At 31.5% G+C, this 26412-nt stretch overlaps 1 protein-coding gene across 1 annotated transcript in view; it reads left to right on the forward strand.

Moving 5' to 3' along the window:
- The first annotated feature begins 2906 nt into the window (after nucleotides 1-2906).
- The window catches only part of LOC142327277 (coiled-coil domain-containing protein 174), a 296126-nt gene continuing 272620 nt past the window's right edge, over nucleotides 2907-26412 (forward strand). The window contains exons 1-3 of the mRNA XM_075370175.1: nucleotides 2907-3201; nucleotides 7950-8167; nucleotides 11776-11982. Coding sequence (XP_075226290.1) covers nucleotides 3163-3201; nucleotides 7950-8167; nucleotides 11776-11982 — 464 coding nt within the window. The 5' untranslated portion in view covers nucleotides 2907-3162. The remainder of the gene's footprint in view (nucleotides 3202-7949; nucleotides 8168-11775; nucleotides 11983-26412) is intronic.

Genomic DNA, 26412 nt, shown 5'->3' on the forward strand with positions numbered 1-26412 from the left:
TTTTATCAGGATACACTCTTTTGGATTGTTCAAAGACACTATATTTATTTTGATTGAAATCATTCTTAACAAAATAGTCACTAATAGTTTCTTTAATATCCCACAATACTGGATCATTACTTGATTTCAAGTTACCGATGATAATAATAACAGTAGGAAAGTATCAAGTTTTAAAAGGCCGTCTTCATTTTCTTCAGCGTTAGATGCAACTCTATTTGGATCACCACTTGGCTCTATTGATAATGATATGACACTAGATTGATCATTAATTTGGGCCTCTTGTTCATCAGTAGACGTAATAAAATCAACAAAACATATTGAGTCAAAACGACTCAATATGTTTTTTTCATCAACCCTTGAATGTTGTGAAAATGTTGAATAAAATTGGGAAGAAGTTTTCCCTGTACAAGGAATATTTTTAAAAAAATAATCTAATTTTACAGTTTTACTTATTATTTCATTCACTTTATTTTTCCTCTCGCTCGCTACTTTTCGGTATTTTGCAATTCATCCATTTTTTTGTGTTAAAATAACATAACCAAAAGTATACTAAATAAAATTAACTGACTACTTGCAAAGTAAATGCACTAGAATAATTACTAGGAATATGATTTGAGCTAAATCTACTTACATTTTTTAAATATTGTAAACGTTCTACAAACAATAAAAACTTTCACTGAAACAGTAGAATAGTGAGAAAATCATAATGGCTCAACGACAAGGCACCAAACAGACAACAGACTTGAACACTCTTGACAACCTGCAGTAAGCTTTCATAGATTGGGACAGTTGGTTTACCCAATGTAAGCAATGAGTCTTGATGTGGTGGACTGTGCAGGCCATAATGCACAGGTACGCAAGACAACATCACCCTCTGTATATGGCACCACACTGTCCAGGCAGTACATCACTTGCTGCCGCCCTCTCCAACAGATCTGTGTATAACCTATCGTACATTTTTTGACTTCACATGCTTGCTAGCAAATAACAACATTGTGCTACAACTGATCTTCCACAATTATCGTGCTTTAGACTGCTTTGAAAAGGGATATGTTTTCCATATTTTATTTTGTCAGTAGTAAGTGCGTGTAAATTTATTTTTTGAAAAAGATTCACATTTTTACCCAAATTGCCACCCTAGGCCAGGTCCATGCCTAAATCCGGCTGTGGGTGGGTTTGCCATCTTGCTGCCTCTGAACCTGCCGGGTAATTTATTCGAGTCACCACTATAGGCTATTCTGTCCCCTACATGTAGAAATCTAGTTCCTTCTCCGCTATGTAGGCCATTGACCAGTTCTCACCTGTAATCGTAGCAGGGGCTCTGTAACTAGGTGCTACCATCTGAAGCCAGATGGACCTAAGATTTTTAACAAGGTTGATACTTCTGCCTCTCCACTCTTCTTTATCACTTGCAGGACAAAGCCCCTGACTTGTGACAGGCAGTGATAAGTAGCACTGTTGGCAGTGTTAACTTATGTTTCAAAATAAAAATTCTATAACCTTCAAAGTTGTAAATGAGCCAAACTTGTCATATCAACTTCTATCATTTTCATTAATTGATGTAACAATGTTTTAATGATTCCTTTATTTAAAAAAAAGTGTTTTAAGAAATCCTGGACTGTTTTATTTTAATCAACAGCATCAAAAACAAAATATGCAAGACGACATTAAATCCCCTTGTAATATCTTTTAGCTTAAATCTTGCTTTGGGGGTTAAACGTTATGAAAAGACCTGATTTTAACTGTGAAAGGAATGAGTGTTTTATTTAATTAAAAAGGATCTTTTTTCTCTCGATAAAATGTCTATAATTTAATTCTGCATCTCAGTATGTATTATTTTTTCTTAAGTAAAATATATAATTAAGTATATATACATATATATAAGTACCATAACAATATTGCATAATCAATCAAATATAGCTCATGAGATGGTTTTAACCGTCTCATTTTTCATCGATAAAGAAAAATGATTGTAGGTGATTGTGTACCATTCCCAGTGTTGTTTTAAGTTAAAAAGCTTTTAACAGCAGCTCTAGTCAGGATTCTGCCATTCTATCTCGAGTAAAGTTTTCTTTTGTAGCTATGAATATGTTAACAGAAGATAGGTTCTATGCAATTTTATCTATGAAACCAAGTACACAATCTTTTCTTCATGTATTTTTAAATTACTAAATCTCATTATTATTGGTAATTTTTGGCAGGTTTAATTGACTACATGGATGACAGATTTGTCTAAGAAGTTAAAAATATTTGACTGGTGCTCATTTTGAACTTAAATAAATATTACATTAGCAGAAATGCCTAATAAAACGGAAAACAATAAAGAGGTCTTAATTTATTTTAAAATAAAAATAGAGATAAGTAGCAGAATATTATATAAATTAATTAGTGGTTACTGTATTTTTTATACATATTATTATGTATTTATACATATATATGTTTGAATAAAGAACATTAAATGTACATTAAGAAATCTTCAAAAAAATAAAAGGAATTCTGACATTTAAAAAAACAAAATTTCATTAATAACTAAATAAAACTTAATATTAATATCTTTCTATAGATTGTTCAGAGTCACGTTGAAACTAATTAGCATATCTTAATTTACAAACTTATAAACTCATTACTATATGGTAAAGAGCCTTGACATGACTCAGAACCATCTCTTGTGAACTTTTATTCCTGGTAATTCATTGTGATAAAGATGTGTATATTACGTTTTCAAAGTGAGTTTGATTAAATTACCGTTTGCCGCAATTTTAACTTCTCGGGAATAAAAAAGTATGATAATGTTATTTATTTTCTATTACGCGCGCTTATTTCCTCTTCAAAGACGTTACACATTCTCTCCGTTGGTATATTTAAAGCGCTGCTATCAGTTACTTTTCGTTCATTGGTTGCAGCTGATGCAGCGACTACAGTTAGTATATTGCGGGAAAGTGGTAAATTTGGACGATCTGCGATTTGTTAAGGGATGAGTGTAATATTTATTACAAAAGTATTTATACGAAAGGTTTTTAAATGTATTGTTTTATTTATCATCTAAAATAATAATCTAATTGTGGTATGGTTACGTTGTTTTGTGTGATTTTTTTTGTACTTTATAAAGCATTTCTGTATTCTTTTTGAACGTTGTATAATTTCTTCGTTGTGATATTAGTAATGAATACTTCCAAATCAATTGATATTAGCAAGTCTTCTGTAAGTAAAAGTATTCTCCTACTTTATTACATAACCTAAAACCTATTTTACTAACCTAAAATGTGTCATAATTTTATAATAAGACTTTATTTTGCTTCAAAGAAAATTGTTATTGAAAAGCTCACATTTTCAAATTCCCGCAAAATTTTGTGTAGTATTATACAGTTTTAGCAATGTTAAAACATAACATCATAGTTAATGGTGAATTGCAGTGAAATCATTAAGAATATCCAAACGTGTATAGTATTTTACACAAAATAGAGTGAACAACTTCATAAATTTTGTAATGTAATGTTGAATTTAATTTGGATTGTATGAATCTAAATTAATATTGTAGTCCATTTTTTTTTTAGATGAAAACTCATTAAATTTTAATTTAACAAAATAATTTTAAAAAACTGGTATATTTTTAATTATTATATTATAAATAAAATATCATGTATTAACTTACTGTAGCTGTAACCACTAGAAAATTAAATTTTGAGAATTGACTGAATTTGTTAAAAAGAGTTTATATTAATATTTATTTATATTTTCTGCTGGTAGAAAATTATACCATTGCTGTTATTAATATCTGATTATTTACTTGTCTCTTTATATGTTAATGCCATAACTGCATTGATTATGTGTAACAACACTTGGTTCAAGTCACGAAAAAAAAAAATTCGAGACAGTTACAGGTAGTGTGGGGGTGACTTGCTGTTTTCTTAATTGGGATGGATAGATTGTTATAAACTAACATGCCAAGTATGCTGTGAATTGGAAGTGATTTTTATCCTGAGAAATGGCTTCAGTGTTAAAGTTAGGAACAGTATAGTAAAACATTATTCTCATGGAAAGTGTCTTGTAACAAGATGTTTTGTGTCTTTTTCATAATTATTAAGATTGGAACAGGTTATCGATAGTTGTACAATCATTAAAATTTTTAATTAAATCTGATTGTGTATAAATTTGTTATAGCTGGAGCTCTTAAATTTATTCTTCTTTAAAAAAATATCAGTACTTATCTTTGGCAGTTCCAAAAATCTGTACTTATGTATTAACGCCGCCGCAGCTACAGCTTTATTTAAAAACAAAGTAGTCAAAGTATGATCAGATTTCGGTGAAAAATGGGCCTATATAGAGTTTAACATAGATTCAAAACAGTCTCTTTATTAATTTTAATAAATGGTTATTTATTTTATAAATATAATTTAACCAAACTTAACCTACGCTCGCTTCGCTCGCTAACTTTGTCTAATTAACAGGAGTTTTTGATTATTTAAATAATAAATAATTGCAATAATTACTGAATTTATTAAATAAATACTCAAAAAATTACGGTGTAAATTAGTCAAGGTTAGCGAGCAAAGTGAGCGTAGGTTAAGTTTTGTTAAATTATATTTATAAAATAAATAAATATAAATAACCATTTATTAAAATTAATAAAGAGACTGTTCATTTTCCACCGAAATCCGATTGACTACTTTGTTTTTAAATAAAGCTGTTGCTGCAGTGGCGTTAATACGTAAGTACCCAAAAATCTATGCGTGATAATGAGGAGGAAGTACATTATTAGAGAGAAGATATCTTGTTTTAATGAGCACCTTCATCATAAGCTTCTTATGATCAGTATAATGGAATATGAGAGTTTCAATTACTGATTTGGCATTCTGAGTACTATACATTTAGGTTTAGGCATATTTAGGCCAGTTTAAATTTTTCTGTTGCTGATCTCATTGAACCTGTGATGGATAAACTATTGGCTTTTATCTAGCTTGTTTACTTTAATACCTAATTTTATGTTTTATTTTCAGAAACATAATTTATGTATGTTAGGAAAGTAAAAGCAGTAATTATATTCCTAATTAATTATTATACAATTAAAGGTTGATTTGATTATTACAGAACTCGTTCAACTGCATTATGTAGATGGCTCATTTATACTTTTTAATTTTTTATATCTTCAGTGCAGCATGAAATGATCATCTATACATCATATTTACAAAGTTGTCGTCTTATAGGACAATTGAAATGATCTAAATTTAATTGTTAAAATCATCCCTACTGAGTTGGTACAATTTGTGTAATGAATCATAACAAAAAGGGGTATATTGATTTGTTATTTTATACTATTTATTCCAGTTTTATTTATTACCATGATAGATGTAAATCTCTTGAGATACATTCATTTGGCATCAGTTACTGGTGCCAAATGAATGAAAACAAATGAATTTTTACTTGTTACTAAGACAAATGAATGTTACATTTTCTGAGAATGTTCACTCTATAGGCAATCCTTATGATGAATGGAATTAAGATGATAGGAATGAATACTTTTTTATTTTATTTTTTTTAAAGAGGTGGAGAAACTCCATTTATCCATCCAAAACCTTTGCAGCCTCCAGAGAAACAGTTCTGTAGACTGTTTCTGTAAGGTAAGGCCTATAATGTAAGGCCTCAATCCTCCCTCTATACTTTCTGTACCGCACCACGTCCGCCCAGATTTCTGCATCGTATAGGAGCGTACTATATGCAACTCCTGTAAGTAACCTACTTTGCAGTTGTCACAGACCCCCACAGATAGGTAGAATTCCTGCTATATGGCGCGTAACTCTCTCCGCCTTTTCAGCAGCTTCAATGGAGTATTTTTCAAATCTCAGCCGGGATTCAATCCATACGCCTAGATATTTCCTGCCTAAATCATCCAAGTTCCAACTGCAGCGTAGGAATCCCTGATTTTGCTGGCGGCCTCCCTCCGGGTATCGGCCTCTATGACAAGTGCTATGTCGTCTGCAAATCCAATTATTGTTACTTTAAGGGACAGTAGGACGCTAAAAACGCCATCTTAAGTCCCAGAGGGTTGGTCCGAGGATAGACTCTTGAGGAACAACCCTGTCGACCACTCGCCCAATCACACCGCCGTTCACCTCACATATGAATCTTCTATCTGCAAGAAACGAACAAATAATTCGCACTAAATATTGCGGTACGCGAAATCCCTGCAACGCACGACTGATCGCAACATGGGTTACACCATAAAACGCATTACGCACATCTAGTGCGACCAGGATGCATATCCTTCCTTTGCAATATTGGCGACTCGCAATCATGCTCTTAGATAACCTCCGTACTTTCGCCACAGCGTCTAAAGCAGATCTGCTGGTTCTAAAGCCGTACTGATTGCCGTGGAGTCCCCTAGCCTCCTCTACTGCTAAGGCGAGCCGTTGTTTTATTATTCTCTCGAATATCTTCGCCAACGTATCAATCATTGATAACGGCCTACCTCGGCTTCGGTATCAAGAGGAGGCGCTGCCGCCTCAACCTCGCAGGAACAACGTTCTCTCAAACATGCATTATATGCCTCTAAAAATATCTCAGGCTCAGCTACAATCGCCGCTTTGACAACCGCATTTGGTAGGCGGTCAGCACCAGATGCCTTTTCCAAGGGAACTCGCTGCACGGTTGCCTTAAGTTCCTCCACTGCAAACATCGGTATTGTCCTCGCATCCATCTCCTAACGCTCCAGTGCAACATCCCCAACCGGAAAAAGCTACTCGATTATTCTTGCAACTTTTGAGGCATCGCGGGTAACTGGGGACCTCGATTTCAGCACCTTCTTGACAAACAAACTGTATGGTTTCTCTCAGGGGTCCTCCTCTATCGAAGAGAGCACTTCCAAGTTCTCTCTTCCTAGTTTTAATCATCCTGGACAGTTCCTTCTTCTTTGCGTTGTATACAGCGATGTATATTAACCTAGTTAAGCTGTAGTCGTCCTCATAGATGCTCGCCTAGCCGATAAGCATTCCCTACGTTTATGCGCGATTTCGACCGTCCACCAGTAAACTGGCGGGCGGCCTTTCCTGATATATCTTATAGGGAGTTGCCTCTCACACGCACGTACCAACGAGTCAAACTAAACAATCGGCTTTGTTTTTAGCATTACGTGCCTCATTTACCTTCCGAAAATTCAGGCTCTCGATAAAGACAGTCAAGTCCCTGCCTTTAACACTCCAGCCTAACAAAGCAAACGTATCACCTGCGCCGTATCCGATTTCGGCTATCGTAATGGTTATCGCCGAGTAGTCGCTAGCGGTATACCCGTCAGTCCCGTACTCTAGCCAAATGATGAAGTTGCAAAGGTCACATCAATAACCGAGCCAGATGCTCCCCTTCTGAAAGTGAATTCACATCTCCAATGTTCAAGCACACCATATCAAGTTGAGCACTGATTTCGATCAGTAGTCTGCCCCTATTGTCTGTCCTGGCAGACCAGGAATGAATACTGCCCACATTTCAGTGGGCTTGGCATACCAATACCATATTTAGTAACAATTATATTTGTAACATTACATTTGTATACAACATACTGTAATATTATATTTTGGCTCATTAAAGTTGGAAATGTAACCAATTCTCTGCTCACTCTCCATATTAAGCCTGACATTGAATATTGATTTCTTGAGTTTGAAATTGTTTTCAAGAGTGATGTATGACTTGTGTAAGATCTCCTATAATCTATATGCTTATGGCACTGTATATACGAGTATATACACCAAAGCGCTTCAAGAAGTTTAGCTTCACAATGTGATAATGTTAATTTATGGAGTTCATATTAACTTATAAATTGCACATAAATTCTACTTTTATTTCAGTCTTTTTATAAACTTATGTATGTGTTTATTCTGTTCATTAGTTAAGCAAATTTTTTTTATACAAATTTTGTGTAGCATAATCATTAACAATGTTAACAATATTTTATTTCATAGCTTATAAGCTTAAAAGCTGAACTTTCACGTAAACAAGATGAAGTGCAAAAAGCCAAAGTTAATAAACCAACTACTGCTGATTTCATGTACAGCTCAACAAAACTTAAAAAAAGTCATCATAAAAAACAAAAGAAAGAAGAGAAAGAAAAAGTAAATGCAGATTCTGTTCCTGATAATGATGCAACAGTTGAAGATGATGAAGCTTTAAAAAGATCCAGGTAAATTTTATTATTTTACTTGAGAATTTTAAGATTGTGTTTTTTTTATTTTGAAATTAATCTTTAATTTTTTTACCAATATATAAATTAATTATAATCAGGTGTGTTTTTGGTTTTATTGTTTGTTGTTGTAATGCAAAATTAAGCATCTTATAATTTTTTTCATTTAATAGGAAACATTTCTAAAATTACTTAAAAAATATAAACATAAAATCACCAGCCCACAATTATAACCCTTGTTCTACTGTCATTTCATTTTTATTCCCACTCTTTTGTTAACATTTTTTTAATAATATCATTTTTCATCCAATGAAATTGGGCATATGTAATCAGTGATTTACCCTAAAGGATTTTTTTTTGTTTTTGATACTTCTAAAAACATTTTTTTGTCACATTTCCTATGTAGTTACTTTAAACTACTTCAATGGAAATTTTGTCATTATCATTATTTTGTTCATAACTTCTGTATATCTTGTTCCAGTATTTTTTCAACAATATCAGTTTTGTTCACAATTATACTCTATCACACTCTAAACAAGATTCTTATATTTTCACTGATTTTAATGTCATACACTCTGATAAAACATTTGAACATTAATTCTATCTTATATTTGAATCATCTTACTTAGAATTTTGTTTCCAGCTTTGCTGAATGATTCTTCTGTTGGCTAAAGCTTATTTCAACTGAGAGACAATTGTTATTTTTTTTTCACATATTCTTTGTACTTCAGAAATATTAAAATTATGTAATATGGACTATGATACATTTGACATCACATCAGTAAGTGTGGTGAGGGTTGACTAGTTAGTGTAACCCTCAGCTGGCATTCTGAACTTGGATTTGTATAGGTTGCTGATAGGTGAACTGGATCTAATCTTGTTCTGCAGTACAAGATGAAAGTGTTGTAGCAGAAATATATACTATAACTTTCTAACCTGACAACTGGTGTCATGTATATATATATATATATATATATATATATATATATATATGATATAAATGAATCTTTTTAAGATTCATATTATTTCTCTGTACTGTTAAATTATATTTTAAGTTCTATTAACGTAATAAATTAATACAAATTTTTCATTATAATATCATAGTAATGTAACAAACATTACACTATGTAAATGGTTTATTTTACTGCTTTTAAGTTTTAACATTTTTTTTAATATGCAGTTTAATTAAATAATTCAATCATGTTTGAAGATGAAAGATCCCAAAAAAGTACTTTCATGATAAAATTAAGATAAAATGTATCTCATCTAACTATTCAGTACTTGGTGGTTCTTATCAATAGAATGCAATATATATATATATATATATATATATATACACGCGCGCGCGCGCGCGTGTGGGATATCTCTAAAGAAAGACCGCTGGGAAATTTATCTTCTTAAGGGTGGCAAACCTGTGTGTAGGAAAATCTATGTTGCCGCCGACTGTGAAATACGTGGAGTCATACGTTTTTAAGCCATCAAAACGTTAAGCAGGCTGAAATTCATAGGCAGTAGTTGTTTGCTGTGTACGGTGATAATATAATGAATGAAAGAAACGTCCGAAAATGGTGTGAAAGGTTTAGAAATAACAGAATTAATGTGCATGATGAAGAACGTTCGAGGAGGCCCTCGATAATCACCGAGGACTTGTTGAAACGCGTCGATGATGAAATCAGAAAAGATCGTCGCTCAACTTTTTCCGACGTGGCTCTTCTTTTTCCTGATGTTTCAAGAGCTGTTACTGGTTGCATTGTTCATGACCATTTAGGCTTCAGAAATGCTTGTGCACGTCTTAACGGAACGTCACAAAAAATCCGAATGGGATTTGCTTTTGATTTTTTTATACAACACAGAAAAAGGTGATGAGTTCCTTAACCCAGTTATTACCGGCGATGAAACATAGATTTCCTTATTACACGCCAGAGAGAAAACGGCTGTCAAGTGAATGGCGTCATTCTCAATCGCCAACAAAGATCAAGCAACAGCCATTTGGACGCAAACTGATGGCCACAATCTTTTGGGATCGGTTTGGCATACTGCTGATTTATTTCAGGCCATGTGGAACGACTATAAATGCAGAAGCCTACTGCGAAACTACGTAAGTTACGGCGCGCCATTCAAAGTACTGTTGCGAGTCCGACACAAGATTTACTGAGGACATTTGGAAGGGAAATTTACAACATAGAGTCCGGACTTATAGCTCCATCTGATTATTACCACTTGTTTGGGAAATTGAAAGAATTTTTGAGCGGTTAGCAATTCCCGGGTGACGATGAACTTAAAAATGCTGTTAATCAGTGGCCAAATGGACTGGCGGCAGAAGAATACGACGAGGGTTTATTGAAACTGATGTATCGCTACGATAAATGTCTTAATTCACGTAGCAATTATATAGAGAAGTAGTGTAATTTATGTCATTTAAGAGAAGTAAAAAAATATTTATAAAGTTTTCAGAATAAATTATTTTACAATGAAATAGTCTTAGTTAGAAATAACCTCTCATATATAAAATAATTATAAATGTATTTGGTTTATTTCCATTGGGATGGAGATTGTTTATAGTAAAACTCAGTGTAGTTCAGAATGATCATAATGCTGTTATAAATGTGTAAGGGCAACTCCTGTTATTAAACGTATCGAGAAGAGGTATGGGTTGTTTGTTACCTGTATTCTTTCTTTATTTGGATAAGGGTGCATCACACTACCACATTAAAGGCTTATACAGTAAAGTCAACCCTAATTGGCTCCAAAACAGTGTATCAGAGCTCACAATTTAAATTATTGTATATTGGTATTGAAACATTTTAAGGTTATATAAAATACTTTTCTAATTTTTTCTTGTTCTCAGTTTAAATTCTTTACTCACTGAATAAGTTACTAATATATTGTGCTATTGATTGAAAATGAATGCACTTTTTTAATGGATGGTTTACTGGTACTTTTTCAGAAGATGCCTGCAGGAGAAAGGTGATCTGTAGTTAGTCAGTTATTTGTTAAATGGGGCCACTGAAAGGAGAAAATAAGTTAAAATTATAATTTAACTTTATATAATAAATATATATAATCTAACCAAACTTAACTTATGCTCGCTTCGCTCGCTAACCTTGACTAGTAAGCGAAGGTTAGCAAGCAAAGCGAGCGTAGGTTAAGTTTGGTTAGATTATATTTATACTTTTAGATTTATTTATTATATAAATATATATATATATATATATATATATATATATATATATATATATATTTAGTTACTTATATAAATTTATTTATTGTATAAAGTTAGATTATAATTTTTATTTATTTATTTTCTCCTTTCATTGGCAGCATCTAACAACTAACTGACTGCTAACTACAGATCACCTGCAGGCATCTTCTTGAAAAGTAGCAGTTTATTTACCAACCCATTTAATAATAGAAATTTAACTGATTAAAATTGATATAATTCAGTATTTTTTAATGACTGCTGTGTATTATATTTTCATTCTAGATTGAGTTATAGTTATACAGTTAAAAATTATAACTATCTTTGAAAGATACAAATTCTAATTATTTGTTTATAATAAGAAAAAAAAATTATTTAAAAACATTTCTTTTGTGTTTTTTCTGTGTAGAAGTGTTTTGGAAATTAAGAGTAAATTATACGAGCATCTGCAAGATGGTAAATTGGTTGCAGATCATGGTAAATCGGAATATTTGGTTAATTTTGATCAAAAGCAGAGGGAGAATGATCTAAATGTTCTCTCTGATCCCTCTGAAAAGAAAGAAGAAGAGGAAGAACTGAGTGATTCAGATCCTCCATCAGATCCTGAAAATGACTGGTCAGTATTTAAAAATCTTTATTTTTTTACATTTAACATCTAAAATTAAATAATAGTTTGTTATAAAATGTATAAATAATTTTTTTTCTGCTATAGTATTGCATTTTATTGTTTTATCCTACTAACTGACACATGTCAGCTAGTTGTATTTTTGATTGAAAACTTCTTGCATTATGAATTAGGCAGTTATAGTAGCTGATGAGGTAACAACTTCTGGTTTTACTTTATAGTCTGCTAGAAATGAAAGATTAATTTAGATTTCTGTATCTTCAAATTTTGTTTTCACTCTTAACTGTTTAGAGTGGAAAAATAGTTATTTTTAAATTTCTGGATGTGATACAATTCTGTTAATGGGTGAGGGTTTTCTTTAGATGAAACCTTAGCCAGTTCTCTGATGGCTTTTTAGTACTTAGCAGAAAAGTTGTTTGTTATGCCAATGATTTGAAGTGATCAGTAAAACATCATTGAGGGCAGACATTAGGCGTACAAATTAACCCTTTACCTGGAAGAGAATTTTGAAGCATTGTTTGAGTGAAGTTGTTTGTAGTATTGTAAAATGTTTCATAGTACAGGGTGGCTCAGGGAAATGGAAAATTTTGAATTTGATGTAGGCAGTTCTGCAGGTGTACATAAGTGGGAGGAACATGTTAAACTGTAGAGCAGTAACAGACATTTAGTTGTGATGGAGAAGTGGAATGGTGTAAAGCATGCGATTGCTGTAAGGGTGTTTTACCAACATTGTGACAGCTGCACAAAGAGTGTTTCAGCGACACTATGAGATCCCACCCCATGGTCAAGTTCCTTCTTCACTTTTTTTGTCTTCAGTCATTTGACTGGTTTGATGCAGCTCTCCAAGATTCCGTGTCTAGTGCCAGTCATTTCATTTCGGGTTACTCCTACATCCTACATCCCTAAAAATTTGTTTTACATATTCCAAACATTGCCTGCCTGCACAATGTTTCCCATCTACCTGTTCCTCCAGTATCAAAGCAACTATTCCAAGATGCCTTAATATGTGGTCTATAAGTCTGTCTCTTCTTTTAACTATGTTTTTCCAAATGCTTCTTTCTTGATCAATCTGCCGCAATCCTCTTCATTTGTCACTTTATCCACCCATCTGATTTTACACTCCAAATATCTTTTCCTGACGTTTAAATTAGTTTTTAATATAAGCAGCGTATATTTCTGACTGAAAGCTCGTTTCGCCTGTGCTATTCGGCATTTTATGTCGCTCCTGCTTCATCCATCTTTAGTAATTCTACTTCTAAATAACAAAATTTTCTACCTCCATAATCGTTTCTCTTCCTATTTTTATATTCAGTGGTCCATCTACATTATTTCTACTATATTTCACTACTTTCATTTTGTTCTTGGTTATTTTCATGTGGTAGTTGTGTAGGACTTCATCCATGCCATTCATTGTTTCTTCTAAATCTTTTTTACTCTCAGCTAAAATTACTATATCATCAGCAAATCCAGGCATCATTGTCTTTTCTTCTTGCACTGTTACTCTGGATCTAAATTGTTCTTTAAAATCATTAACTGCTAGTTCCATGTAAATATTAAAAAGTAACGAAGATAGGGAACATCCTTGTTGACTTCCATTTTTTATTACTGTTTCTTTCTTATGTTCTTCGGTTATTACTGTTGCAGTTTGCTTCCTGTAAATGTTAGCAATTGTTCTATCTCTATACTTGAACCCTAAATTTTTTAAAATGCTGAACATTTTATTCCAGTCTACGTTATCAAATGTCTTTTCTAAGTCTATAAATGCCAAGTATGTTGGTTTGTTTTTCTTTAATCTTTCTTGTACTATTAATCTGAGTGCTAAAATTGCTTCCCTTGTCCCTATGCTTTTCCTGAAATCAAATTGGTCTTCTCCTAACACTTCTTCCACTTTCCTCTCAATTCTGTACAAAATTCAAGTTAAGATTTTTGCTGCATGAGTAGTTAAACCAATTGTTCTATATTCTTCACATTTATCTGCTCTTGCTTTCTTTGGTATCATGACAATAACACTCTTTTTGAAGTCTGACAGAACTTCCCTTTTTTGAAAATATTACACACCACTTTGTATAATATATCAATCGTTTCCTCACCTGCACTGCGCAGTAATTCTACAGGTATTCTGTCTATCCCAGTAGCTTTTCTGCCATTCAAATCTTTTAATGCTATCTTAAATTCAGATCTCGGTATTGTATCTCCCTTTTTGTCCTCTTAGACCTCCTCTTCTTCCTCTATAACCAGTTTCTAATTAATTTGCTCCGTATCACTCTTCAATATATTCCACCCACTTATCAACCTTTCCTTCTGTATTAAGTCGGTGTACTTCTCTGTTCAACACATTATTAGATTTCAATTTATGTACCACAAAACTTTCCTATATGCTCCGTCTATTTTACCAATGATCATTTCTCTTTCCACTTCTGAATACTTTTCTTTAATCCACTCTTCTTTTGCTAGTTTGCACTTCCTGTTTATAGTATTTCTTAATTGTCAATAGTTCCTTTTACTTTCTTCATCACTAGCATTCTTATACTTTCTTCATTCATCCATCAACTGCTAATATATTCTCTAATATCTCTAATATATTCTCTGATATCTAAGCTTTTCTACTAGTTCTCTTTGTTCCGCCTAAATTTGCTTCTGTTGACTTAACAATTTCCTTTTTAACATTCTCCCATTCTTCTTCTATATTTTCTAGCTTATCGTTTTTACTCAGACTTCTTGCAATGTCCTCCTCAAAAATCTTCTTTTCCTCCTCTTCCTCAAGCTTCTCTAAATTGCATTGATTCATCTGATACCTTTTCTTCAGGATTTTAATCCACATGCAATCAAAACTTGGGTTTGTGACTTTGAAGAGACTGGTTTGGCTTTGAAATAACCTAATTAGCTTATATTTTAGGTATGCCAGAAAACATTGATACATGAAAACTGCAGTGGTAAGGAGTCCTCATCATTCAGTGCTGAAAATTGCCTCATCATTGGAGTTCGGATGTTGGATCGTGTAAAGAACCTGACATTTCATCCTTACAAGATTCAAATTGCCCAAGAAATGAAACCTAACGATTCTGTATTGCATCTGCAATTTTTTGAAAAACTATTTTATCTAAAATCGGGGCAGTGTGAGGATGGAGCCACCTCACAGACTGCCTGACAGTCTATGGCAGCAGTGAGATGTTTGTTTAAGGATCGCATAATTTCCAGGACTGCTAACATTGCTTGGCCACCCCAGTTTCCAGGCTCTTCAGTCTACAACCTCTTTTTATGGGGACATCTGAAGAGCGTTGTGTACCAGACTAGACCAAGAAACTGGCCCACCTCAGAACACAGATTGAAGAGGAAATTGCCAACATCCTGGAGAACACATTGTGTTTTGCTATACAAAATTTTCAGAATTGTCAGTGAATGACTAAATGCGTGTGCAAAAATGGGTAGCACTTAAGTGAAGTAATTTTTAAAAGTAAGGTATATTGAAATTTCCATTCTTGTAGAACATTTTCAAGATCAAATAAAGGTTAGTAACTGTACATTTATTCTAATTACTTAAAATTTTCCCATTTCTCTGCGTCACTCTGTACTACGTAAGTAGACTGTAATTTTTGTCTATTCACGGTTTTCCTTATACTTTACCTCTTTTCCCTGGTGATATTTTGTGGTTTTTGGCTGGGAATCCATTTGATCCATGCTGAAGGTATGGGGGACTTGCTTTGAGTTACTGGATTTTTGACATTTGCGTTGTTTGGTAGATCCAACTTAGTTTATGAACCAGTCTTGAGACTCTTGATTTTTATCTGGTGGCCATACCCAAAACCTCCTAATACATACAACCTTTACAGACTATAAAGATCATGTAGTTTTCTCACTCACTTATGTATTTTCTTACTGGGTCTCTTCAGAAATTTTTTAATGTCTGTATCTGTTTTATTTTGATGTTAATACTGTGTTATTGACTGTAATGTCCTTAATGAGGTTTAGACATCCTATATGGTGTCGTTGAACTATACAAACCTTAACAAGATTTTTTTTAAGATTTAAAAATAATTAAAGTAATATAAAGATCTAAAAGTTTAAGTATGAGATCCAAGGTTTTATTAATTCTAGAAAGCTTTCTTTGTTCTAACTTCTGCTTTGTATTGTTCTAAGGCTTTTGCCTTCTTGGTTGTGCATTGGGCTTTAGATTTAAAAGTTGTGTATGAGTAACATTTTTGAAACATTACTTCCATTATGTTATTAAAATAATATTTATGCAGTGGCAAGAAATGCCTATAGTCCTCTGTAACACATTGTTTATATTTAGTAACTGAAAAAAAGCTGTAGTTTTGGTCAGAAGTATGTATTGGTAAAGGAAACCTTTCAATCTCTTTCTAATAGAAGCATGCATATGTATTAAAATACAGTTCTACATTGCCATTTGCTTAAGGGTTTTCTGAAAATATCGATAAATTTGGCATTAACTAGACTTTACATACTCATAAGTAATATAGTGTCAGTATTTTTTTTTTTTTTTTTTTGTATAAAAACCTGAATAGACTTTTGAATAATATGCTATTACTTAATTCTATAACTTTCAGCACTTGTTTAAGATGTGAAAATGAGATATATTATGAGAATAACAGCATTCTCCTCTTGCAAATATCAGAATTAACTTAGCTCTTAAGAATGACAAATAAATTTCTGGTACATTTGAGTCAGGAGAAGCTCCACTAAAGTTAAAATTTAATGTTTTTATTCAAAATAAAAAATCTGAACTTTTGTGAAAAACAAAATTATAAATTGAAGAGGGAATAAGCAGGTTATGTGACAATCTAACATTCTTCAGAATATTTGGTATAATTTTATTCAGATTTTCCTATAGATAAACATAATTCTTATGCAGTTATTAACTAGCTGAATTAAATTTAACAGTTTTCAGTCTAAAATTATCCAGTGAAAGCTGTAAAAGCAGTATCCAGGAATGAATTGTTAGAACTCAATTGGTACCTTTAGGAATCAAGTGTTGATCATCTATCTACATATGGCTATTACATGTAATTTCTAATGTAAATGATACCTTACCGATAGTCCAGAGGTTTTAAAAGCAAGATCATTAAAAAAAGTAGATAGTAAAATAACAACCCATACATCTGAAAAAAATTTTTTAAATGTTCCTGCCGGAAACAGAAATTAATAAAGTATGTTAAATAAATTACTATACCAATTACTATACCTACTGCATATGCTTTTTTAATGATATTTTATAAGTAGGAAACTTTTTTAATAACTTTTTTAATGATTAATTGATAAATCAATGCATCAACTCAAAAATATATTTAGTTCCTATAAATGCAATTCATTTATTGAAGTGAAATTTGAGATTTGATCTGTAAATGGAATGTATGAGGGCTGTCCCATGTTAAGGTAATCCCCTTCATTTGTATCCCCTTCAATTGATGCTTTGTTTAAAGATTTCAGCACTTTTTAAGTATAAAGTAGATATAAGAAATTAGTGTTTCAAGTAAACCTATTTTATATTGAATTTTGTAGTTGGCATTTGGAACAATTTTACTCTGGTAAATGGTTAAAAATATTCTTGAGAATTAAAAAAATACAAGTTAATCTTCTTTCAGCATTGGATCACATTTTGGATCACTTGCTGAATAATCATATACAGACACTTAATTCCATGCTTGTTTGCTCACCTACTCCTTCACCTCTTTTTGTATGAATCCTCTTTTTACTACACATCTGATAGAGTGCTGAATTCAGAATGTGTCACAAGTTAACATAATGTATATTACACACTAATTTTACAATGATTATGTAATGTATTCCTTAATAAAATTATGTTATTAATGTTGCATTTTCCACAAGTGTTTCTCTGTTTGAGAATTACATTGTAAAATTTATCTATTTGTGACTGATTATTTTACAACTCAATTTCAAGTTGTTAGAGGGTACTCAGTCATCTTCTGCTTTCTGCAAGAGAAGAGTTGAATCGTACAATTTGTTTCAGATGTTTGAGCAAAATTATAAAGTTTTCATCCTTATATAACAACTAAATTTTTTTTATTTATGGGGTCTGAATTCCTTAATGAATCGAGCCATTATTATAAGTCAAAATGAATAAAATAATTGATTACTATACCAAGCATTTGGTTCTCTAGAACGTGGATTAACAATCAACCCATGTATTGAGGGGGTAAAAGAGGGCCAATATTTTTTTATTAATATTGTTGTTACAACCAGACTCAAATCCTAACCTTTATTACAGTTTGGTTTACAAAATATATAAGCACTGCAAAATGCATTCTTAATTCATTGCAATAATTCCCTTGTGATTCGAAGGAAAATCCCAAAATTTGTTTGATGAAAGTTGGTGTTATCATTTGTGCTCAGATTCAAGCTTCTCTCTTCCTACCTTTTCCAGAGACTAATATGCATCCTTTTACCTTCCAGGATTCAGGGAGGAAAAAATCATTTTTTAATGGTAGCTTATTACGTAAAGGAAATATTTATTCATTTCAAGTTCTAAATTAACTACGGTTTTAGTTTTAGAATATTTTTTCATCACTATTTTTAATATAACCACTCACAGGGTGTTAATCAAAATATACTTCTCTTCATGAGGACTCTCATTTGGAATAACTCTGCCAAATTTTAGCTTTCTAGCTCTCTTGAAAAATAAGAGACAGATAAAGTGACAGATAAGTCAGCGAGGGCTTCCCCATATATATATATATATATTGGTATATATATATATATTTTTTTTATTAGAATAGTATATTAACTACAAATACAGTTGGATCAAATAAGAATACTTATCAAAATTATAGTGTTTGCTTTTGATTATAATTCATTTCTGGCTCCTTTAATAAACTATTATAGTATTCAGATAACATAGAAGTAAGAATATTGATTAGGCCCCATTGGTTAAAAATTCTCTTTGGTTTAGTAAATTTTGCACGTTGCCATCAATCTTGGATAGTGTAATGTTGTTATTTAAATATCTGCATTTTAAATAATGAATGTAGTCAAAACAGAATTTCAGTGAAAAAACAAAATTGCGCTTAGTCTACATTTATATTTTTTATTTCAATAATGCGATGTAAAAATAATTAACAAAATTTATTCTCAAAAAGCTTCTGTAATCAAATTTAGTTCCTTATATTTTGGTAATAGTAACATTATTTTTTAACTATAGTAATTTTTTGCAAATACATATAACAAAATCTATTCCCTGAATTCATTAATTGCTATAAGATAAGATAATAATTCATCTAAGCTGTTCAAAAGCAGTGTAGTTTGAAATAGTAAACACTCTTAATCCAACAGTCATATTTTACTATTTTTCTTAGTAATTATTTCATTCTAGACATCATAAATAGGTTAATGTTTTCTGTAGTATTTATTCTTCTTTATTTAACATTTCTTTATGTTTTTATTATTAATTACTGCAAATTTTTATATTACCGCCTAACTCTACAGTCATCAGTCAGTCATATTTGAGAAGGTTCTGTAATGTTCACTTGAAAAATATAAACTGAGAATGTTTCATAATTCACTTCATTACCCAGTTCCAATTCATTTCACTGAAACTGGAATGCAGAACTGGTAACAAATTACATAATCATTTACCAGCCATGTTTAGAACTGAGTTTTATGATGGTAATAAAACACGAAAACCATAAAAAAAGTGTGTAGAAAACTTTCAATCTAAAGATTTTTCAATTTTAAAATATCAACCTAATCATTTTGACTTGAATAAAAATATTTGGTTGCTAGTAAAACACCATTTGTTAAGCACAATAGAGGAATACTTCAGATGCCATAAAAAAGCTGTTGAGAGAAGTTCAACAATGTGACTTGTTTAGATTAAAGCTAACGTGTGAAAAAATCTTAATTTCAATAGGAATACATAGTAGAAATGCGATTGGTAATATAAATGTTTAGAGAACAGAACTCTGATTCTTGTTCCAACAATAGAATTAGATTCTACAGATGGTGAATATTAACCATTAACTTTCTAAGGAATGAAGATTTACAATTTTAAATTTTATTTACAAGGAAGAGAATTTTCTTTTGCATAAGGATCTAAAAAAGTCATCAAAATCAGATTACACAGTATTTATCTATAAATACACATACAAATGGTAAATCAGAGAACTTGAGTTTAAGTATTAATGGACCACCTTATAATATCATTAATTATAATAGAGAAATTGTATTAATGACTAATGGATACGATTAAACCAGTAGTGGTGTATAATTTTCAGTGTTTTGTGGTATCAGTTTGTATAATTCAGCATATGTTTAATTATTTGTTTTCTACTTTTATTCAAGTATATATTTGTTTAAATGGAATTTTTAAATTTTGATATATTTTATTGTACATGATGTTTTATTTATTAACTGCTTACCAATTAACTTCTTAATTTATATATTTTTTTAATAAAATTTAATTCATTACTTAATTTTGCTTTAATACTGATTATAATCATTTATATTAAAATATATAAATGTTTTTATATATTTTAATATATAAAAATGATCACATGTTTTTATAAACACTTTGTGTACCCATTAATGGTTTTTAAATGATATTATTATTAACATTTTTCATTATATATTTATTCCAATCTTGATATCGTCAACAATTTATCTGTTTACCTCAAAAAGATTTATGGAATTGTTTCTTTTATTTTCATGAATAATTTCAATTCTTATTGTTATACGAATTTGATTTTGTTTAAATAATGCCTTTGTTCATCTGTAATATTTTCATTAACAAGGTGTCAACTACACCTGTTAAAAAATGACTCTTAGTATAATATTTTGCATATGAACAATACTCTTATATTTTTAAGATTTTGAATGTAAGTTTCTGATACAGTGATCTTCCCCTTAACTGGTCTCAATTAAACCAGCCACACTTTTTTTTCTTATGAGTTCCTATCTCACAGTGCGGTTAAAAATCTAAAATGTAGAATTATTTTCCAAACTAAATAATGTTACAGAAATTAAATTGTTTGTTCTACAGCAGAAAAATATTGCATTTCAAGAGAAAACAAAGAAAATACATGAATTATACATGAATTTTTTTTAGCATAAAATGTTTTCAAAATTGACTGGAGTATACTTTTTAAATAGGAACAATTGTTAAAAATTCAACCTTTGGCTGAGCTAGCTTTTACTTTTTGTAAGCTTCTTCATAAACTACTGCTAAGTATTACGGTGCTGTTGGATATGATGCATCCAGTATGTTAACATTTGTTTGAGTCATTAATTTTTTTATTATTTGTTTTACTATTCGGTTTTAATTGTGCATATTTCAATAAAATCTTGTATTTTTTCTATGTTTGTTTAAACATTTTACAAACAGTTTACAAAATTCAGTAAAATCTTTCTTTCGGGCCTATGTTTATATGAAATTTTTTTACTATTTTTAGCTAAAGAATTAGCTCCCGAGAGGTTGTCATATAGTTTTGAATCGCCTGTATATATAAAAGTGTTTCATTTTAATCACCTTAGGCGATTTTCTTGTAAACTACGCTGAACACAAAAAAATAATCTAAACAAAAGTTATTTGGATTGGAAGGATTCACCTCAAGATGACCTTGAACTTGATCTTATTTCAAGGTTAACGCGATATTTTCAAATGGAATGACCTATTTTTGACCCCCCCCCCCTATGAAAAAAGCGAAAAAGTTTACATTGCAATATATGTTCACATAAATGGTCTTGGAACACTTTTGAAGGTCATACGGTTAATCATCAGAAATAATGTTATACGGGTGCTGGATTCTTTTTGCAGATATTTACAGTCACTGGTTTCTAAGTTGTGAGAAGAGGATTGGTATCTAGTACTGTATTGAATCAGAAAATTGTGTTAACCAGATGCCGTATGTGATTAAAACCATAACCTAAACCATGAACTTCAAGAAGCTGGAAAAAATGAAATATAATCATAAAACGTCATGACTGAATTCAAGTTTGTCGACGTGACATATTTCGTTCTTTCCATTGGTGCTATAAAAAAAGCTAATACCAATGAAAAATTTCACCTCAATGACCTTGGGACAACCTCCAAAGGGGACCTCAAGGTCATCGTCGGATATTCCCCTTCTATTCACATAACTTCTGTAAAGTCATTTTTTTCCATAGGTAACTCTTTCCCGTAGTTAGTGAGGTAAATGGCCTGGGATATAAATATTCCAGGAATATTGTATGACCTTCAAAAACGTGTAACTCGTATAACATTATCGCCATAAACTCTGTCTCTGTTAGTCGTATGATATTCAAAAAAGGTCCAAGGTCATATATGTGACCAAATATTCCAATTTAAAGGTGTTTGATCTTTTCGTTGGTAAGGTCAAAAATAGGTCATTTCATTTGAAAAAATCGTGTTAACCTTGAAATAAGGTCAAGTCCAAGGTTACTAAGAGATGTCCCCTTCCAATCTGAGTAATTTTTGTTTAGGTAATTTTGTTGTATTGTGCATAGTTTACGAGAAAATCGCCTGGGGCGATTAAACTGAAACGCTGTATGGTATACATACACAGGTTGTACCATGAAGTTCTTACAGGACTTTCATAATCTATTCTACTCATGAAAATAATGGAAAAAGTTTATATAAACATATCTCCTAAAATGCTTTGTTTGCTAGTTACGGCTATTAAACGATTTCACTTGGATTTCGGGTACTCCGCCGGCTACTTCCGGCTACTCCGGTTGCTGAAATTTTCAGGACGTTAATTAAAAGGCAGAATTAGTGATTTCTTATGTATTTTATTTGAAAAATCGAATAAAATATGTCCCAGAACCGTATATGGAGCACTTTTTCAAAATCTGGGGTGAAACCCGATAAATCTGGTTACAAAAACCCTGTTTTTATGTTTGACGTACAATAATTTTGTTAAATGGGTAATAAACTTATCAACATTTTAAACAAAACTTGTGGAAAATTTGATTCTGAACAAAATGGTGTAAGATAAGGCGAATAAAACCAGAATAGTTAGAAAAAATTCGAATTTTATTTAGAAACACAACATTGCTACATTTGTCAGAAAAGTACTTATTTAATGTAAACAAAAACCAAATCCTTTTTTTATGATGTGAAAAATTTGTAAAAACGGAATTTACTGTTAAAAAATTGAAAAAAAAAAACCCTGTAAATTGCACAAAAACTGTAAAATAGAAATAAATAAATTAATAAAAATTGCATAATAATTTTTTTTATTAATGATAGAAATAGAATAGATTACTTTAAAATTGTTATTTCAGAGTTGGCTATAAAATAACAACAGCTGATCAACAATGCACACGCAATACAGTATTAGTGTTTAAATCATTCTGTAAGATACATTATGTACATCTGGTACTGCTTACTTTGCTGTTTGCATTTTCTGTGAATTTTAGTTTGCCATTAAAGCAATGCCGTACCTATTACAATAGACGAATACGCTGATATGGTATTCATTTTTGGTGTGTGTAATAGTATTGCTACAGCTGCTGTTGTAGAATGTAAAGTATATTTTCCGAATCTCAGGATTCCAGATCCCAAAACAATTAACGCGACTTTTCGCAGTCTTCACGAATCAGGTTCACTCATAAAAGAAGTAGTATTCATAACAGCGACGAACGATCTGTCCAACATGATGCTGTTATTGATGAAATTATTATCAATGCTGTCCAGGCGTCAGTAGACGAATACACCGGTTTGGTCTAGTGGTGAACGCGTTTTCGCAAATCAGCTGATTTGGAAGTCGAGAGTTCCAGCGTTGAAGTCCTAGTAAAGGCAGTTATTTTTGTACGGATTTGAATAGTAGATCGTGGATACCAGTGTTCTTTGGTGGTTGGATTTCAATTAACCACACACCTCAGAACTGGTTGACCTGAGACTGTAGAAGATTACACTTCACTTACACTCATACATATCATTTCCTCTGGAGTAATACCTGACTGTAATTCCTGGAGGCTAAACAGGAAAAAGGAAGAGGTTAGTAGACGACGTCTTTCTAAGTGGATCGGAATTTCGCATTCAGTGGTTTGGAGGACACTTAACAAAACAAGTTTTATCCATACCATAAACTTCCTGTACAACAACTACACACAGGAGACGGTCCTCGTTGCTTGGAGTTCTGAAACTGGTGGAGTACAAATCGATAACTCTACAATTAAATTTTGTTTCCTGACAAGGCAAATTTCACTCGAGATGGTGTTGACAACTTATGCAATGAGCATATAGGGCCAAAGTAAAGTCTCATGAAACGGTGGAAGGCAATTTTCAACACCGATTTAGCATCAATGTATGGCCTTCTTCACAATCAGCTGTTTGGACCGTTCATATTACATGGCTACTTAAATTCTCAGGTCTACTTACATTTTCTTCAAGAGGAATTGTCGCAACTGCTTGAAAATGTTCCTGTAGTGCTGAAACGCAAACTATACTTCCAGTACAATGGTGTGCCTCTCCACTTCTCTTTGGCATTTTCACTCATTTAAATTATCAATTCCCTGACGAAATGGATCGGTTGTGGAGGTTCAGATTCCTGGCCACCAAGATTGCTTGATCTAACGCCTTTAGATTTTTGTGTCTGGCAATGGTTGAAAAATATTTTATACAAAACAAAAATACATTCTTGTGAGGAATTAATTGTCTGCATTATGGATGCAGCTGAGTAACGTAAGGTCAGCCTTGAAAAACTAAAAAGAACAAAAGTAATATAGAAGCATATCAAGAATGATGGACTCATCTTTGAATATTTATTTTAAACTGGTGTTTAATGCATTTTGATCTAGTATACTGTTTATAAATAAAATTTGAATTTTTCTAACTTTTCATCCATGAAATTCAACTTATCTTACACCATTTTGTTCAGAATTAAATTCCCCATAAGTGCTGCTTATTACCCATGTAACAAAGTTATTGTTTGTAAAAACATAAGAAATAAGGTTTTAACCCCAATTTATTGGTTTTCACCCCAAATTTCTCAAAAAGTACTGCAGATATCGTTCTAGGAATTATTTTATTCAATTTTTCAGGTCAAATTCCATAAGATATCACTAATTCTGCCCCCTTTATTAATGTCCTAAAAATTTAAGTACGACCTCATTTCACCAGAGTATTAGATCCGAGCGAAATTTTTCACTAGCCGTACTCGCAGATGACATTTCAGAAGATATCTTTATAATTGTGAACTTTTTCCATTATTTTCACGAGTGGAATAGGTTATGAAAGTCCTGGGAAAACTTTGTGACACACTTTGTATATGTGTATACATATATAATAAATAATTTTTTTACTAACAGTAATAAATATTGATGAGTTTGAAACAAGCTGTTAAACTACACTGATTTACTTTTATGGGAGATTATTTTTTTCACACACCCATTCTTTTTCCTTATATCCTTGATTACTTCTTCCCCATTAATGGTTCTGTAGGTATAATTCTGATCATGCTAAATCCCCTATGATAATATTGACAGAGCCAATGCATCCGTGTTATTATCTGATAGGGTAGACTGTTATCTGCTTGTGGACTGACTTGGTGTTTTGTTTCTTTCCTGGTGACTGCGCAGGTAAACCTAATTGCAAAAGTAATTTGGTAATGCCAAAAAATATTTTTTTTTTGGAAATAGCCTACACCTACAAAAAAAAGTAATATTGACAACTATTACTAATATCTGTAATAACGATTTTGTTATTAATTATTTACAAATAGTTGAGTGAAATATTTATGATATATTTTAATACATATGCATAGTCACTATGTTTATACAGTATAATCATATTCCTGTTATATAATTAATATACTTGATGTTATTCAAACTAAGTTACCCAAAGTTAAAGTGTTAGTTATTGGTGTGCAATGCATTTTGATATAAAATAAATCAGCTTTTCATATGATGTATTATGTTTTGTTTTGTGAACAGGATGTTTCATTTAATAACTTCTTCCTCTACACTTATCACTGAGCATTAACTAATCTATTTGATTCTGTTATATATACATATATTTTATCACCATCAAACCTGAGCAACCATTAAAATCATTTTAATTTTCTGTTTTATCAACGTTTTAAAATTAATAAAATTTTTAATTAGAATGTATTGAAAAACTGAATGTTATTATTGACAACTGTTAGTATCATTAATCAATAATGTAGCCGTTTTTCACAATTTAAATTAATAATTTTTTTTAATGAAATTATAGTCTATTATAAAATCTTATAATATATTCTACCAGATAGTCCCCTCTTGTTTAAAAGATATAAATTGTGAAGTACTTTAAATTATGTTATTCTCTATATGAGATATGATATAATATTAAGGTGAGGAAAAAATTTTTCAGCCTGTAATATAAAAGATATAGTGTAATAAAGAAGGGGGCTGTTTGCTTGATTGCCTTTAACTTTTTTTTTTTTTTTTTTTTGTTCTAGTAATGATGAC

This window comes from Lycorma delicatula, chromosome 7 (assembly GCF_047948215.1).
Source record: "Lycorma delicatula isolate Av1 chromosome 7, ASM4794821v1, whole genome shotgun sequence".
Classification (NCBI taxonomy): domain Eukaryota; kingdom Metazoa; phylum Arthropoda; class Insecta; order Hemiptera; family Fulgoridae; genus Lycorma; species Lycorma delicatula.